This window comes from Pipistrellus kuhlii, unplaced genomic scaffold (assembly GCF_014108245.1).
Source record: "Pipistrellus kuhlii isolate mPipKuh1 unplaced genomic scaffold, mPipKuh1.p scaffold_m20_p_6, whole genome shotgun sequence".
In the NCBI taxonomy this organism is placed as follows: domain Eukaryota; kingdom Metazoa; phylum Chordata; class Mammalia; order Chiroptera; family Vespertilionidae; genus Pipistrellus; species Pipistrellus kuhlii.
This window is the reverse complement of record NW_023425562.1, coordinates 30,329,735-30,343,594: the sequence shown is the minus strand read 5'-3', so window position 1 is coordinate 30,343,594 and position 13,860 is coordinate 30,329,735. Positions and strand designations below refer to the sequence as shown.

General features: G+C 38.3%; 1 protein-coding gene across 1 annotated transcript in view; it reads right to left on the bottom strand.

Moving 5' to 3' along the window:
- Positions 1-13,860, bottom strand: part of L3MBTL4 (L3MBTL histone methyl-lysine binding protein 4) — a 235,127-nt gene that overhangs the window by 85,292 nt on the left and 135,975 nt on the right. The window contains exon 14 of the mRNA XM_036419408.2: positions 2,308-2,481. Coding sequence (XP_036275301.1) covers positions 2,308-2,481 — 174 coding nt within the window. The remainder of the gene's footprint in view (positions 1-2,307; positions 2,482-13,860) is intronic.

The window sequence follows — 13,860 nt, the reverse complement described above, 5'->3', positions numbered from 1 at the left end:
AAATATTCTCCCTGACCTGTACCTGATATCTTGGATTAGAGGAAAATCTCAGGAAATTACTACAAGGAATCTGAGGGGGATTAAAATATATATCATCTTCTTATAATTAGAATACATAGTATTCCTTATTGATGTCCCTGAACTCCCACTGGAATTCTAGACCATGAACAGGGTGTCATGGAGCTGGGAGGTAGTCACAGTGAGCACAACTGCCAATACTTTTTATCTAAACACTGTTATGATGGTTGGTTAAAAGTAAAAGTGGACACGTTGGGGTGCAATGATAGCTTTGGTCTTGAGATTTGAAAGCAAAAGATTTAAGAATTCAAGACATGCACCTCTATTCCCCTCCCCCATCCAGCTGCTTGCACAGTTCTGTGCATACATAAAATAGGATTTGATAGAAAAGGATCATGTAACTTTTTGCTCAAATATCAACTAGCCTTTTCCCCTGTTTCTTTCTATCTGTAGTAATTATGTTTATCTGAGCTATTTCAGTGTGAAGCCCCTTTAAAATGATAAAGTGCATAATAATATATTGAAAAGAGCAAATTCCCAAAGGGAGTTCAAGACAGGGGAAGCCATATATATATATATATCTGTACTGAAAGTAAAGGTTAGCTCACTTCGGAGACAATACAACTTTGCAATTATTTTTTTAGAATAGTTCAAAGATCAGTCCCTATGGCTGTTGACATTGAGGATGAATATATATATATCTGTGCTGAAAGTAAAGGTTAGCTCACTTCGGAGACAATACAACTTTGCAATTATTTTTTTAGAATAGTTCAAAGATCAGTCCCTATGGCTGTTGACATTGAGGATGAATGACTAAAATATGTACAAGAGAGATTGACTGAGATTTTATTGGATAAGAAGATAACAGCACAGAATAGCAAGGGTAAAGTCAAATAGATATATGAAAATAAATAAGCATTGTTCCTTGGAAAACAGTTTAAAAAATTCTCCCTTAACTAGAAAGTGGGAAGGATGTTCAAGCTCTCAGCTAGAGTTGTAAACAGTGTGGGTGTGAAGCACAATGAAGAACAACTGTGAGGTTTCAACAAGAGGAGTGGATGTGTAACAATAAAAATGCAAGATACAGCAACAGAAATAGAGAGGCACGTATGTCCATAGCACATAGATCATGTGATAGGAGCTAATCTGCAGTCATGTGCACAAGGATCAAAATCAAAATAAGCTATTTAATAAAAATGAAATGCCACACAAATTCTGTATAACATTTTCATGAAAAAACACACACAAAACCCACAGATAAGAGTGTAAAATCCACAGTCCAGGGTGTGACAGTATACCCTCCTGATGAACAGGCCTCCCTTGGGAGTAAAGGAGTTCCCTGGTAGGGACTGAAGGTGTAAATGGGCAGAAAGCTGTTTCTGTGCAAACTCTGCTCCCACAGAGAGGCAGGTAAGTGAAAGGAGCGAGGCTTTGGCGGGCTGAAGACACAGCAGTCCTCAGCAGCAGCTCTCTCAGAGCTGGGAGAGGGAGGGTCCAGTGTCACACAAGGGCTTGAACATGACTGCCTTCTGCCTGCAGATGGGTTTGAAAACACCCACTTCCCACTTCTCCTTTCTTGGCTCTATCTCTGTCTGGTTTTTAATAATTTACTTAGTGCTAGATTTTTCTGGGTTTATTCTTCACAGCATGGAGAATCAAGCTCCTTTCCAGAGATGATATTTAGAATATTTACTAATTTAGGTTTTAAAAAAGCCAAATAAGATTCTTTATAAAATAATTTTATGTAAATAAATATTGGAACCTGATACTTAAGATGTAAATTTATATTTCAAAACAAAAGGATGATATGTTATAAAAAAATCAAAAGGAAACTATTTAGAGTCAGAAGAAGTCATATTTGAGGTACATCTGGATTAAATATGACAGAGATGAATTAGCAGGTAGGAGAGGAAATCCTGATATGACCTGCTGGGTATAAATACTAGGCCTTGTGCCAAAAGAATCATCTATATAAAATGATTCCAAAGAATAAAAAAGTTGTCAAGGTAAAAGGAAACCTTATAAAATTTTGTAAAGGAAATATGTATTCTATTGTTTATGTGTAATATATACTTTCACAACAAGATACATTCACATTTTGATAAATAAAATATTTTAAATAAAGATAAAATGAAATATTTAAAATAAATTATATGAGCCAGTGATCATAAAGGAAAGGAAAATAAATTTTACAAAGAAATGTGATGAATTATTACTATTAACAAAACTGTTCTTTTACTATTCTACATGGTTTACTTCCTGCTTCATATTTTTCAAAAGGTTCCTTACCTGGGCTGACTGTTCACCTTTTCATGTTTTCTGTTGAAGTTCAAATTACAGAGATTTTTCAGTTTTAAATGTGAAGAGTCTGATTCCAAATTTGCCTGTGTTTTTTCTCTCACAGTATCATGGAGTGTTGTCTCCTTTTTCAAGTTCATGTCCGAATACGGGCAGCCAAAAGCACTGGTTTGTAATAAAATGAGAGCACAGTTTGCAGTGGTAAATCAGTGACCATTGTCTTTGGAACAGACCTACATCTGATATTTAAACACTGACTAAACATTCTCCTTTCAATGAGCATACTGAAATAAGTTTCTTTTCATATTGTCCTTGATAATATAGTATTTTTGTATAAATAAATGTTAAGAAATAAAAGCATAATATTCTCTTATAGTGGGAAATATTTTACTGTTTCCCCGAAAATAAGACAGTGTCTTATATTAATTTTTTCTCCAAAAGTTGCGCTAGGTCTTATTTTCAGGGGATGTCTTATCTTTCCATGCGCTAGGCCTTATTTTTGGAGGATGTCTTATTTTTGGGAAAACACGGTAGTTAACCATAGTATTGTAAGGATATTTTAGAGAGAACTTTCTGCAATGAAAGAAGAAAGACTAACCTAAGGGAGATCGGAAAATGTTTATTTCAGTCACCGCTGAGCTTTCATTAAGATACTATTACTCAGAAGGTTTGCTGTTCATGTAACATATTTTCTCAATTTGAGAATTTTTTAATAATAATTATTATGAATTTTTAAAATTTCAGATCATCACTCCTCCATGATTCGTGCTGCATGGCATTAATGCTCTCTTCCTAAGACTTATATGTCCATAGTGTAGAGTGCTACCATAGACCCTCTTGCTCAGCACTTGCTTAGGTTGAGGGAACTTCTGTTTCCCTTGATCTTTATCCATAAATCAGCTCCTTTGGTCATTTAATCATACACCTATTTCCTAATTTCCTTCTTCATCATGTGGGCACTAACGTATGAAAACTAGAAGGAACTCCCTGAGTGTCATTAGAATAGAATATTTCCCAACTCTGGGAGGCAAGGTGTGTGAGAACATATCTCCAGATTATATAAATCAGAATAAAGCATAAAGTTAAAAAGTACATATTAAATGATAAAAATATACTTTTCAGAAGAAATCCTGGAGAACTTAAAAGAAGATAATGATGGGAAACCAGCAAGTGTACAAAAGAGGGGATGTGGGGCTTTTAGATATAAGTGCACTTTTCCAGCTGGTCACTGTGAACAGTTTTTGTAGGCAACCCTGGGCTTGCCTGCATTCTCTGCAGAGGGACAGTTATGTTAAAACAAGCATTGCAAATGCTGGCCTGACTGTGTGGATGCAGACCTTTATATGCCTATGCATGGGAGAGCGTGCATAATCTGTAAATCTACACACAGAAAAAGAAAACAAAATAATTGAAGTGATATTCTTAGGTATGATAAAACCATTTAAAATTTACTTTTAATTTAGTCAAATACTGAGGGAAATGGTTCTGAAGATATACTGTCATTGGAAAATTATTGACATAAGCTGAAATGTCTATGACTAAAAGCTCTGTTGGTCAAGGTAAAATGTCAATTTCTGACTGAGCAGGAAACTGTATATTCAAATTCCACTCATTATAGATGGAGACAAGCATGTGTAAACACTGCAGGCTGAAGTCCTGAGCAGCAAGGTCCTGTGGGAGACTGGTTCTTCAGGCTGAGCAGACCATTTTCCCTCTCTCCTCAGTACCTTTCTTTGTGGTTTTTTTGGGAGAGAAAGATAACAGGAACTGTTAAGTTGACCCACAGGAAACGGCAGTCTTAAAAAGTCAGAATAGTCAAATATCAGAAATTTCATATGGTTCAACTGAGTAATTTATTTAAAAATGTCAGCTCCATGCTCATCAATAGCAAGGCAGAGGAATAGAGGATGAATGCTAAACAAGCAAAAAACTGCTAGACAGTTGCAAACTTTTAAAAGAGGTTTTTAGATGGGTCTAAACTGAGATCCTAGTCGTCCTCTTACTTCATAAGTAGGAGGAAACATAAAAATGACTGTAATGAAAATAATGTTTTTACTTTTCAGAATATTTAAGTACTAGTAGCCCTGTACATGAATCCGTCTGCCAGCAGCTCTCTGCAGGGCCTGGCTGCTCCACACCTGCTGCCCAGAGGCTCTCTGAGGCCCAGAGGCCCATTTGCTGCCAGGCATACAATGCTTGCATTGTCACTGGGTGATGAAGCAAGCATTCGCCAGGCTGCTCACACTGCCGGCTCTCAGCGGCTGCCCCCGCAAGGACTGGGGGAATCCGGTGGGGTTGAGAGGACTGGGCACCGCCATCTTATGCAAATTAAAATGGGTAATATGCAAATTAATCATCACTCCGTCACACACATACCCACACACTCACACAATGACACCACCAGGGGGCAGGTGCTCAATGCAAGAGGAGCTGCTGTGAAGTGCACTCGCCGTTTAAAAAGAAACAGCACTGTGGACCTGACACCATCAAACCAACACTCAGCTTCCCCCATGTGGGACACAGGCCCCACCACCACCCCTGAACAACTCCCCACCAAATTGTAGCCAATGCTGCTAAGACCCCATGGCTCAAAATGCAGCTCACAGCCCTACCCATCCCAGAAACAGTCGCTGTGGGCATCAGGAAATGATGTCATATAGCAGCTCCTGGTTTCCTCTCCCTAGCGACTGGTCTCTTTGGAATTTCCTTAGCTTAGGAACCCAACTAGTTGTATAGCTAGGTGTGGACATTTTACATTTTTTTTTAAAATATATTTTATTGATTTTGTACAGAGAGGAAGGGAGAGAGACAGAAAGCCAGAAACATCGATGAGAGAGAGTCATCGATCAGCTGCCTCTTGCACACCCCCTACTGGGGATATGCCTGCAACCAAGGTACATGCCCTTGACCGGAATCGAACCCGGGTCCCTTCAGTCCCCAAGCCGACGCTCTATCCATTGAGCCAAACCGGTCTCGGCACATTTTACATTTTAACCAAATATTTGTGAAGCATTTTTCCATGCCTCAGCTCAGTTGATCCTCACAGAAGTCCTAGAGTAGGTAGATAGGAGACTCAGTAGAATCCTATTTTCTTTTCATTAGCGGGGAAAAACAGATTTAGAAAGTTTAGAAACTTGACCCAACTGAAAAGAAGTAAGAAATGCTGGAACTTGAAAGTGATTTCAGGTTTTCTCATTGTGAAGAATATAATCAAACACTGCTGGAGTTAAATATTTTACTCTTTGTTCTCCCTGCATGATCTACAATAATAATCTGCTTCATGTTGATATTTACTGCTGTGTTGCTGAAAATGACCTGAAAGAGAAGTTGGACTGGGAAAAGTTTAGCTAAATCAGAAAGCAGGTCTAATTAAGCAAGTTTATTCTGTAAACTAGTATATAAAAGGCTAAGTTGACTCACATGCATGATACATATAAAGCTCTTGCTCACACCAATTATGTGTGTGTGTTTTGATCTGTCATTGTTGATCATGAATTTGGTTGACACATATATTATATATAAAGGGCAAATAGTGATATTAAAATATTTTCTGCTAATTAATTTTCTTTCAATGTGCATGAATCAGTGCACTTGGACACTAGTTTGTATATATCCATCTTGTATACTCTATGTTTCCTGAAATCAGAGGCCATAATTGTTCATATCAGTGTGAACTTAAAAAAAAAATTGGTGCTACCTTATATAGCAGCACCTCAGTATATCAGTTTCTAAAGTAATGACAGTCATATATAATAGGTATATGTCATATGTGTAATTTGTCCACTTATGGATGTCACTCGGATTGATGCCAAGCAGAATTTCAGGCATAAAACCCAGAAAAAAGACTTGAATATTGCAATCAGCACAAAAGTTTCTCAATATCTTACCTCACTACCTTAATCAATGTTCCCAAACTCAGCCTAGTGGGATTTTCTCTTTCCAGTGCCTCTTTTTAACTATTCCAGATTGAATCCTTCCTCCTAGAAGCTGCCTCTGTCCTTAAAGAAAGGTTAGTTTAGCATTTTCCACTTTTTGCCATCTCTTCCCATTGTCCAGATGAAACAACAAAGACCCAGCTGCAGAGGTGAAGAACATGCCTTTCCTGGAGAAGATGTAGCTTTGATCACAATTTAGTCTACTAGCTCCTGATGTAGTTTTCAAAATATTCATAAATTTGAAACTGATAAAGACTTGAGTGCATGCCAAGAATATGAACCCTGTTGGCACAGAAATAGTAAAGAATTAAATGCATTTTCATTTACTTTTGTTTCATTGGAGTCATTTCATTACTGTCTGTTCTAATACCAAAAAGTCAAGTCCAACATATGGAATTTACTTGGTAGGCATTAGGAGATATCCTTAATTGGGTGTGTACAACATGTTATCTGAAATTTTCTATTATAGAAAATATTTTCAGTAAACTGGGCAGGGAAGAAAAAAAATGCATCATGAGTAAAAGATTGAAGTTTGTGTGTTCTCTCTCTCTCTCTCTCTCTCTCTCTCTCTCTCTCTCTCTCTCTCTCTCTCTCTGTGTGTGTGTGTGTGTGTGTGTGTGTGTGTGTGTGTATACTCTTTCCTTGAAAGTATTTTAGTGCAAGGTTACTAGAAATTTCCAAGGTATAAATTATTTTGAAGGAATGTTATATATAGTACTAGAGGCCTAGTGCATGAAATTCAGGCACAGGGGGAGGGTCACCTCAGCCCAGGCTGCACCCTCTTCAATCTGAGACCCCTTGAGGGATGTCTGAATGCCAGTTTAGGCCCCATCCCAGGGATTGGGCCTAAACCGGCAGTCGGACATCTCTCTCACAATCCTGGACCACTGGCTCCTAACTGCTCACCTGCCTGCCAGCCTGATCACCCCAAACCACCTCTGCCTGCTGGCCTGATCATCCCTCACTGCATCCCTGCTGGCCTTGTTGCCTCTAACTGCCCCCTTGTCAGCCTGATCACCCCCAAGTGCCCGCCTCTACTGGCCTGGTTGACCTCAACTGGCCCCCCTGCCAACCTGGTTGTCCCACTCAGCCTGCTGCTCTGTCGTTCCATCATCCCTCACTAACACTCCCCACCCCGCCACCCTCCCGCCAGTTTGGTCACCCCTGCAGCTTGTTTGGTTGTCTGTTCAGTTGTGATGGTCACTTAGGCTTTTATATAGATAAATACTGAGTAGCAAACTAATGGCCTTTAAAATTTTATGCTGAAACCAGCTTAGTGTACTAAGTAACTAATTTATATAATCTATGCATGGAGAGGATCTGATTAATAGAATCTGCAGTTTAAAATTTTCAAATAAAGTACTACCTACATAGTTAACATTAAGCAGTAAATTAAACAAAGTAATTAACATGCTATATTTTTAATTCAATGAAAATAAAATTACAGCAACACGTCTGTATTTCTATTATGACAATGAACATTTTTGCAACTATGTATTAATACAACTGTTTTCACCATTTTCATTTTAATATTTTGGTTAAGTGGTATTAACATGCCAGAAATGATTTTATAGCTTAAATTGACAAGTGCATTTTCATTTGGAATATTCTAGTGTGAAATACACTTAATTTCTGCAAAGGCCTTTGCAGTACATTTTCTTTTTTTTTTTTCTTCTTTTTTTTTATTTTTATAAATCAGCATTGTTTTAAGATAAAATTTTAATGAGACGTATTTTTCTAGATAGTTGTCCAAAGGGCACCTGGAGAGTAAGTGAAGTAAAAAATGCTCCAAGCATAATTTTAAAAATTATTCATAGGTTAAAGGTATACATTTTAGCTATAAATTGTAATGAAATAAATCCGTCTTTTTGATGGCTTTAAATTCAATATACTTAATTTCAATAAAATAGTAAAATTTATCTGGATATGCATGAAAATATGTTTAGATATTTATATATTAATATATTCCCACAAACATCTAACTTTTGTGTTAAATGCTAATGTTGACTTAATGTCAACAGGCATTTAGATGTTGTTTTGGGATGTTCTTTCTTAAAGTGATAAATTCATAGTCAACTCAAGGAACCTATGGGCTCCGATTAGGAGTACAGTCTGTGTGATGGAAAAAACAAAATAAAACCAGCCTAGGTCAGACAATAAAGCCTGAGCTAAGTAGTCCCAAACATTAATAGACAAAAGAGGTTTTAAGACATCCTACAGTCCCTCCCTTCCTACCAAGTGATATGCTAGGGAGGGTTTTTTGTTTGTTTATTTATTTTTGGCAATACTATAAAAATATACATTTAGATAAGAGGTGGCCTTTTGTAATTTTACAGTATTCAAATAAAAATTCATCTGCAGGCTCAAATATGTATAGGCAGACTTCCTGTTAAAAAAGTTGATTGTTAATTCTCTACCCTCTAACTTTGTTAACAGACCAAAGGCTATGTACTGCAATTTAGTGTGTGTAAAGCAATATTGTACTAATTAGAAAAAAGGACCAACAATTGGAATCCTTCATTATATTTTGAAGGGAGCTATTTAAGAACAAGTTTTCCTTTGTTTTGTTTTTTAAATAAATAATCCTGAAATATTAAAGATGGCAGCATCAGGGTAATCCTCTCTAATAAAAGAGAAACATGCAAATTGACAGTACCTTTGCTACACCCACAAGCCACGCCCACCAGTCAATCAGGGTGAGTATGCAAATTAACGCAACCAAGATTGTGGTTAATTTGCATATCCAGGCCAGAGTGAAGACTGAAGACAGCATAGAAAGAAGCCAAGCGCTGCAGAAGGGAGCAAAGCTGCGGAGAAGCAAGCAAGGAAGGCAATGGAGAAGGCAGGGAAGCAGGCGGAGTGGGGTGAAGGGAGAGAAGCAGGCAGGGCAGTGGAGACTGCAGCAGGAAGTCTTATTGCAGAAATCTTCCTGCAAGGGGCATCAAATTGTGGATGAAAACAAATATCTCTTTCAAGAAAATATATCAAACTATTTTTCTTAACATAAACTTTTCTAGAACATTATTCAAGTCATTTGCTTTAAATAATTGTTGAGAATCAACAGGTAAAATACTTTATAAAAGTTTATTGAGTTATTTAAAATATACACATGAAAATGTTTATTCTGTTAAATTTAGGTAGTAAAATTATTTTTAAAATTAAAGAGAGCTGTCATCAGAACACAATTTAATTAGTCTAATATTCATAACTAGAGGCCCAGTGCACAAAATACATGCACAGGTAGGGTTCCTAGGCCTGGCTGGTGATCAAGGCCTATCAGGGCCTTCTGGCTGCCAGGCTGGGCCTCCCTTCCCCTGCTTTCAGCTGCTGGCTAGGGCCCTCTTTCATTCCCCACCACCCCTTAGTGGTCAGCACATGTCATAGTGAGTGATCAAACTCCCTGTCTCCCGGTTGAACTCCTGAGGGGACACTCTGCATATTAGCCTTTTATATATATAGATATTACCAATAACATTTTATCGATCTATAGTTTTTACTCTTGGAACCCTAATTTAAGTTTTTTTTTTATGTTAAATCATTCAGTTGTCACAATATCCTTATGAAATACGGATTATTAAAATTTGCATTTGACTGAGGCATAGAGAGGTTAAATAAGTCAGGGTCACATATCTAAGAAGTTGTAAAGATGGAATTGAAATCCAGGTAGCCTGACATTGGGGTCCAGGCTTTTAAGTATTATGCCAAACTGCCTCTGTATTTTCTTTGATTACATTAGATAAAATAAAAACAATAGAACATTTGGCATAATGCCTTGCACACACTAGGTACTTTTGTCAAATGGATATGGAAGACTTTGGTATATTTACATAACCCCTTTGGCATTGATTACATAGAAAGAACAAGCAGGGAAATTAGAATACTTTGAAAGAATTTAAGCTGCTTAATGTTTTTGAATTTCATTCTGAAATTTACCAAGTTGCTACAAAAATAGAACAATGTAAAGAGGAATTCTTTAGAAACAAAGGCACATTCTCTGCATGGAATAAAATGTAATATGAGGAAATGGCTATCTGGATAACTTTTTTTTATTGGGACAAACTGTAATTTATAAAACCCTGAAAAAGAATAAGAAAATAGAGGATAGTCTTGATTTTATACCAAAAAAAGATTTTAAAGCTCCATCCTAGAATGTTTGCAAATGAGAATTTAAATATTTGATACCCACACATACATACACTAAGGTGGTATCGGCATGGTCAAATGCACCATTCCACCTAACCCTGCTCCACAAGCATCCAAACAGTGTCCTGTTTTATTGCAGGCCAGGAGTAGGAGGCAAAGACTACTGTCTTTTAATTCCTTCCACAGGTATTAACAGAATGTGACTACACACAGCTATATGGGCATTATGACAATCCAAAGAACAGCAGACGCCACCTCAACAGTCTTTATCTCAAAGACCAAAAACCAAACAAATTAAAAATCTAAAAGGCAAAAACAGTGAATGTTGTGGCTTATTGTTATTATGTATATAGTTAATAATGATGTAATCATAACAATTGGAACATTAACTTATTAAACATTAATATGTAATCAGGCATTATGATAAGTGCATATCACATTTATATGTATTATTTCAAAATGTAAATAAAACCTGAAAGGGAATGTTTTCAGGAAACTGTTTTTGCCGTTGCTATTATTATTTCTTAGATTAGGAATCAGGACAGTACAGAGGCAGGTTCTTGAAAGAGGACTGGCCTCAATCAGTCCCAGGAGTGTGGACAGATACAAAAGATCACAGGAGAAGACCAATCAGCTGGAAGGCAAGACTATGGGCAACATTTGTTCATGATTGGGTTGTGTGTATGTGTGTGTAGGGGTGCGGGGGGAGGGAAGGAGATCCAAATGTCTGGCTAATAATTTCAACTAATCAGAAATGCAGTAGAGAAAGGTCTGGAAGGCCATTGTAGCACCTCAGGCCTGAGGGCCGGCAGGGGCAGCATTTGGACAGCAGGCATGAGGGTCTGGATAAGAGCAGCAGCAACAGAATTCCTTCCTATACTTTTCTATATTGTATAAAAGTAATCAGTGCGACTTAAAGATTCACTAAACTCAGGGATTGTTAAGGAAAACACTGAAATCTGAACTTGTAAGTATAGTGATAAAGCTGGGTAAGGTAGCGTTGCTGATGAAAGGGTAAGAAAGTAGTTTGTTTCTATTGTAACATTGTAAACCGCAGGCCTAGCAGTACAACTCTGGATGCATTCCGCAGGTGAGCGGAGACAGCCACCACTGAGTGAGAAGTCGGAAGGAGGGAAGATGACCTTTAGGGAGCCACCAGCAGTCTCCTGTGGCTGAAGCTGAGGACGGATGCCTTCTCCAAGTCTCAGCCTGCACGCACACTGCTGCTGCTTACATTCCATGCATCTAAAATGTTCTCTGAAAATCTTAATGTTGCCTGGAAATCTCCAAAGGTTTTGTCTGCACTGCCCACTTCACTGTGTTTACTTCGCCCAGTAACAAATTCTTTTGAGTCACTATTTAACCATTGACTCCTCCCAGGCCCCCAACCTCCCTCCTATAAATAACCTCATGACACAACCAAGGAAAGGACATGATGTGACAGGCTTCCCACCCTTTACCTCACTCATCGGACACTCCTGGACTTCTAGTCTGAGCAGGAACACACTCGGCACTCCTGCAGTGCCACTTGCTATGCAGCGCACAACAGGAGTGCCACGTGTGGAGGTCCCTGGTTTCCTGTTGTAACAGGATAGGGACATATTTCCTTTAGGTTAAACTGACACAAGGGTATGTGCTTTACTAACAAAGAACTCTCTGTACAAGAAAGACATCACTGGCACGGTTGGGGGAGAGTCCAGGAAGGAGGGAGGACTTGGGTGTGGTACTGAGGGTAATTAATATTCAAAAAGGTAGAAAAGTTGTTCTGTCTTGAATTTTATCAATACCATTAAAAAAATTGCTTGTTCAAAAATGATTTCAATAGAAATGTTCCAGTTATACATTTTTTTTTTTTTTTTTTGGCAAATCCATCTAGATAAGATGGTATTTTAAGTTTCTAGATATGTTAGTTTTGCAGTCTAAGAAAGCTGAATAAGTCTAATTTGCAGGAGCATGGATTATTCGGGTCCAAAAATGGCTTCTGGTGTGATTTATGAAACTGAATTTTTCAGCTGGAGTCATCGACTGGGAGCCCATTCTTGAGAATTAGTTGAAGTTGAGTCTCAGGGCAGATGGGTTTTCTAGAACGTGGGAGTTTGCAGCACTGGCCACTTCCCTTCTCTCCCTCTGCACCTTCTGAGCCTCCTTATCTATGGCACAGTGAGGCTTTCAAGGGACTGAGTCTGTGTCTGTGAAGAGACTTGAGAAAGGAAACATGGTGGGAGTAAATCAGCATTTCTTTGTAGTTGACAACATGCAATCTTTTCAACAGTTTTACACACTGGCCTCTCTGATAAACGTTCAATTTCTTTTTAGATCAGTGATGGGCCACTTTTTAAAGTGACACTTGATATGAAATAGGAAATTAACCTATGACTCCACTCTGGAAGTGACTGCTCTCTCTAACAGTTTTTCTGGGACTTCAAAGTACTCTGCCTGTCCACTCTGTTAGACAAAAAATTGTTCAAATCTCCACTAACTCATTAAATTTTATCAGGTTGACAGTGAAATCTTTATAAAAGGTGTTCTGATTTTTTGCAGACTCCAGCTATATGCTTTCTACCCACACTTCTAAAAGGTTTACTTATCTGTTTAGAGTCTAGACCATGAAAAATATTGGGGATTTTACTGGCTTAGAACCTAAGCTATTAAAATATGATTTTACTTGTACTTGTTTTAGCTTTTAAACTACATGCTGAAGTTTACAGTTTGAGGAAAGTTATAGTTTTTAAATTATAAAATTTCTAGTATAGAATGTTAGTAAAAGCAAAGATGTTCTACTCCCACTGCAAACCATCAACATTTCCTCTATTTTCTTGTGGTTTTATTTTTCATCCACGTGCAGGCCTCATTCAAGTGTATCCATGTATGCAGATGGATTTAATCATTATCACACTCATTGTCATAGACCTGAACATCTCACTTGTAAGATAATTCCCAAATTTTCAGCACACGTGACAGCCCCAAGGGTGACGCAGCGCTGACCTGCCTTCTCCGGAGCACCCTCTGCCTGGCCTCACTCTCCCAGCTGCACTCTCTCCTTTCTGCAGGCCTTTTCTGAATGATGAAGCAATGTTATTACACAGCCTGTTCTGGGCCATAGTCCTTCTGAGAACCGGTTAAATAGCATGGATTTCCTGGCAGACAAGTGCACATGTGCCAAGGGACATGGGAGGCGGCACCTTCCTCCCCTGAAGCCACAGCCTCCTGGAAGCCAAGGAAACCCTGGTACAGGGGCCTCCACGCACAGACGGCCTCTAACCACAGCTGTCCTGACCTTTCCATTGTCTTTAAAAGCAAGAGAGATTTTCATCAGACTGACCTATGGCCCCTTTCGAATATAATCTTTCATTTAAAAAGAAGAAGAAAAGCAGAGGCCAGGAGGCTTTCCTGGCCCTGAGTCACCTGTCCCCACGGGCACACATGGCCACAGAATCTGTGTTTGGGACAAGTTCTCAGTGGCCTT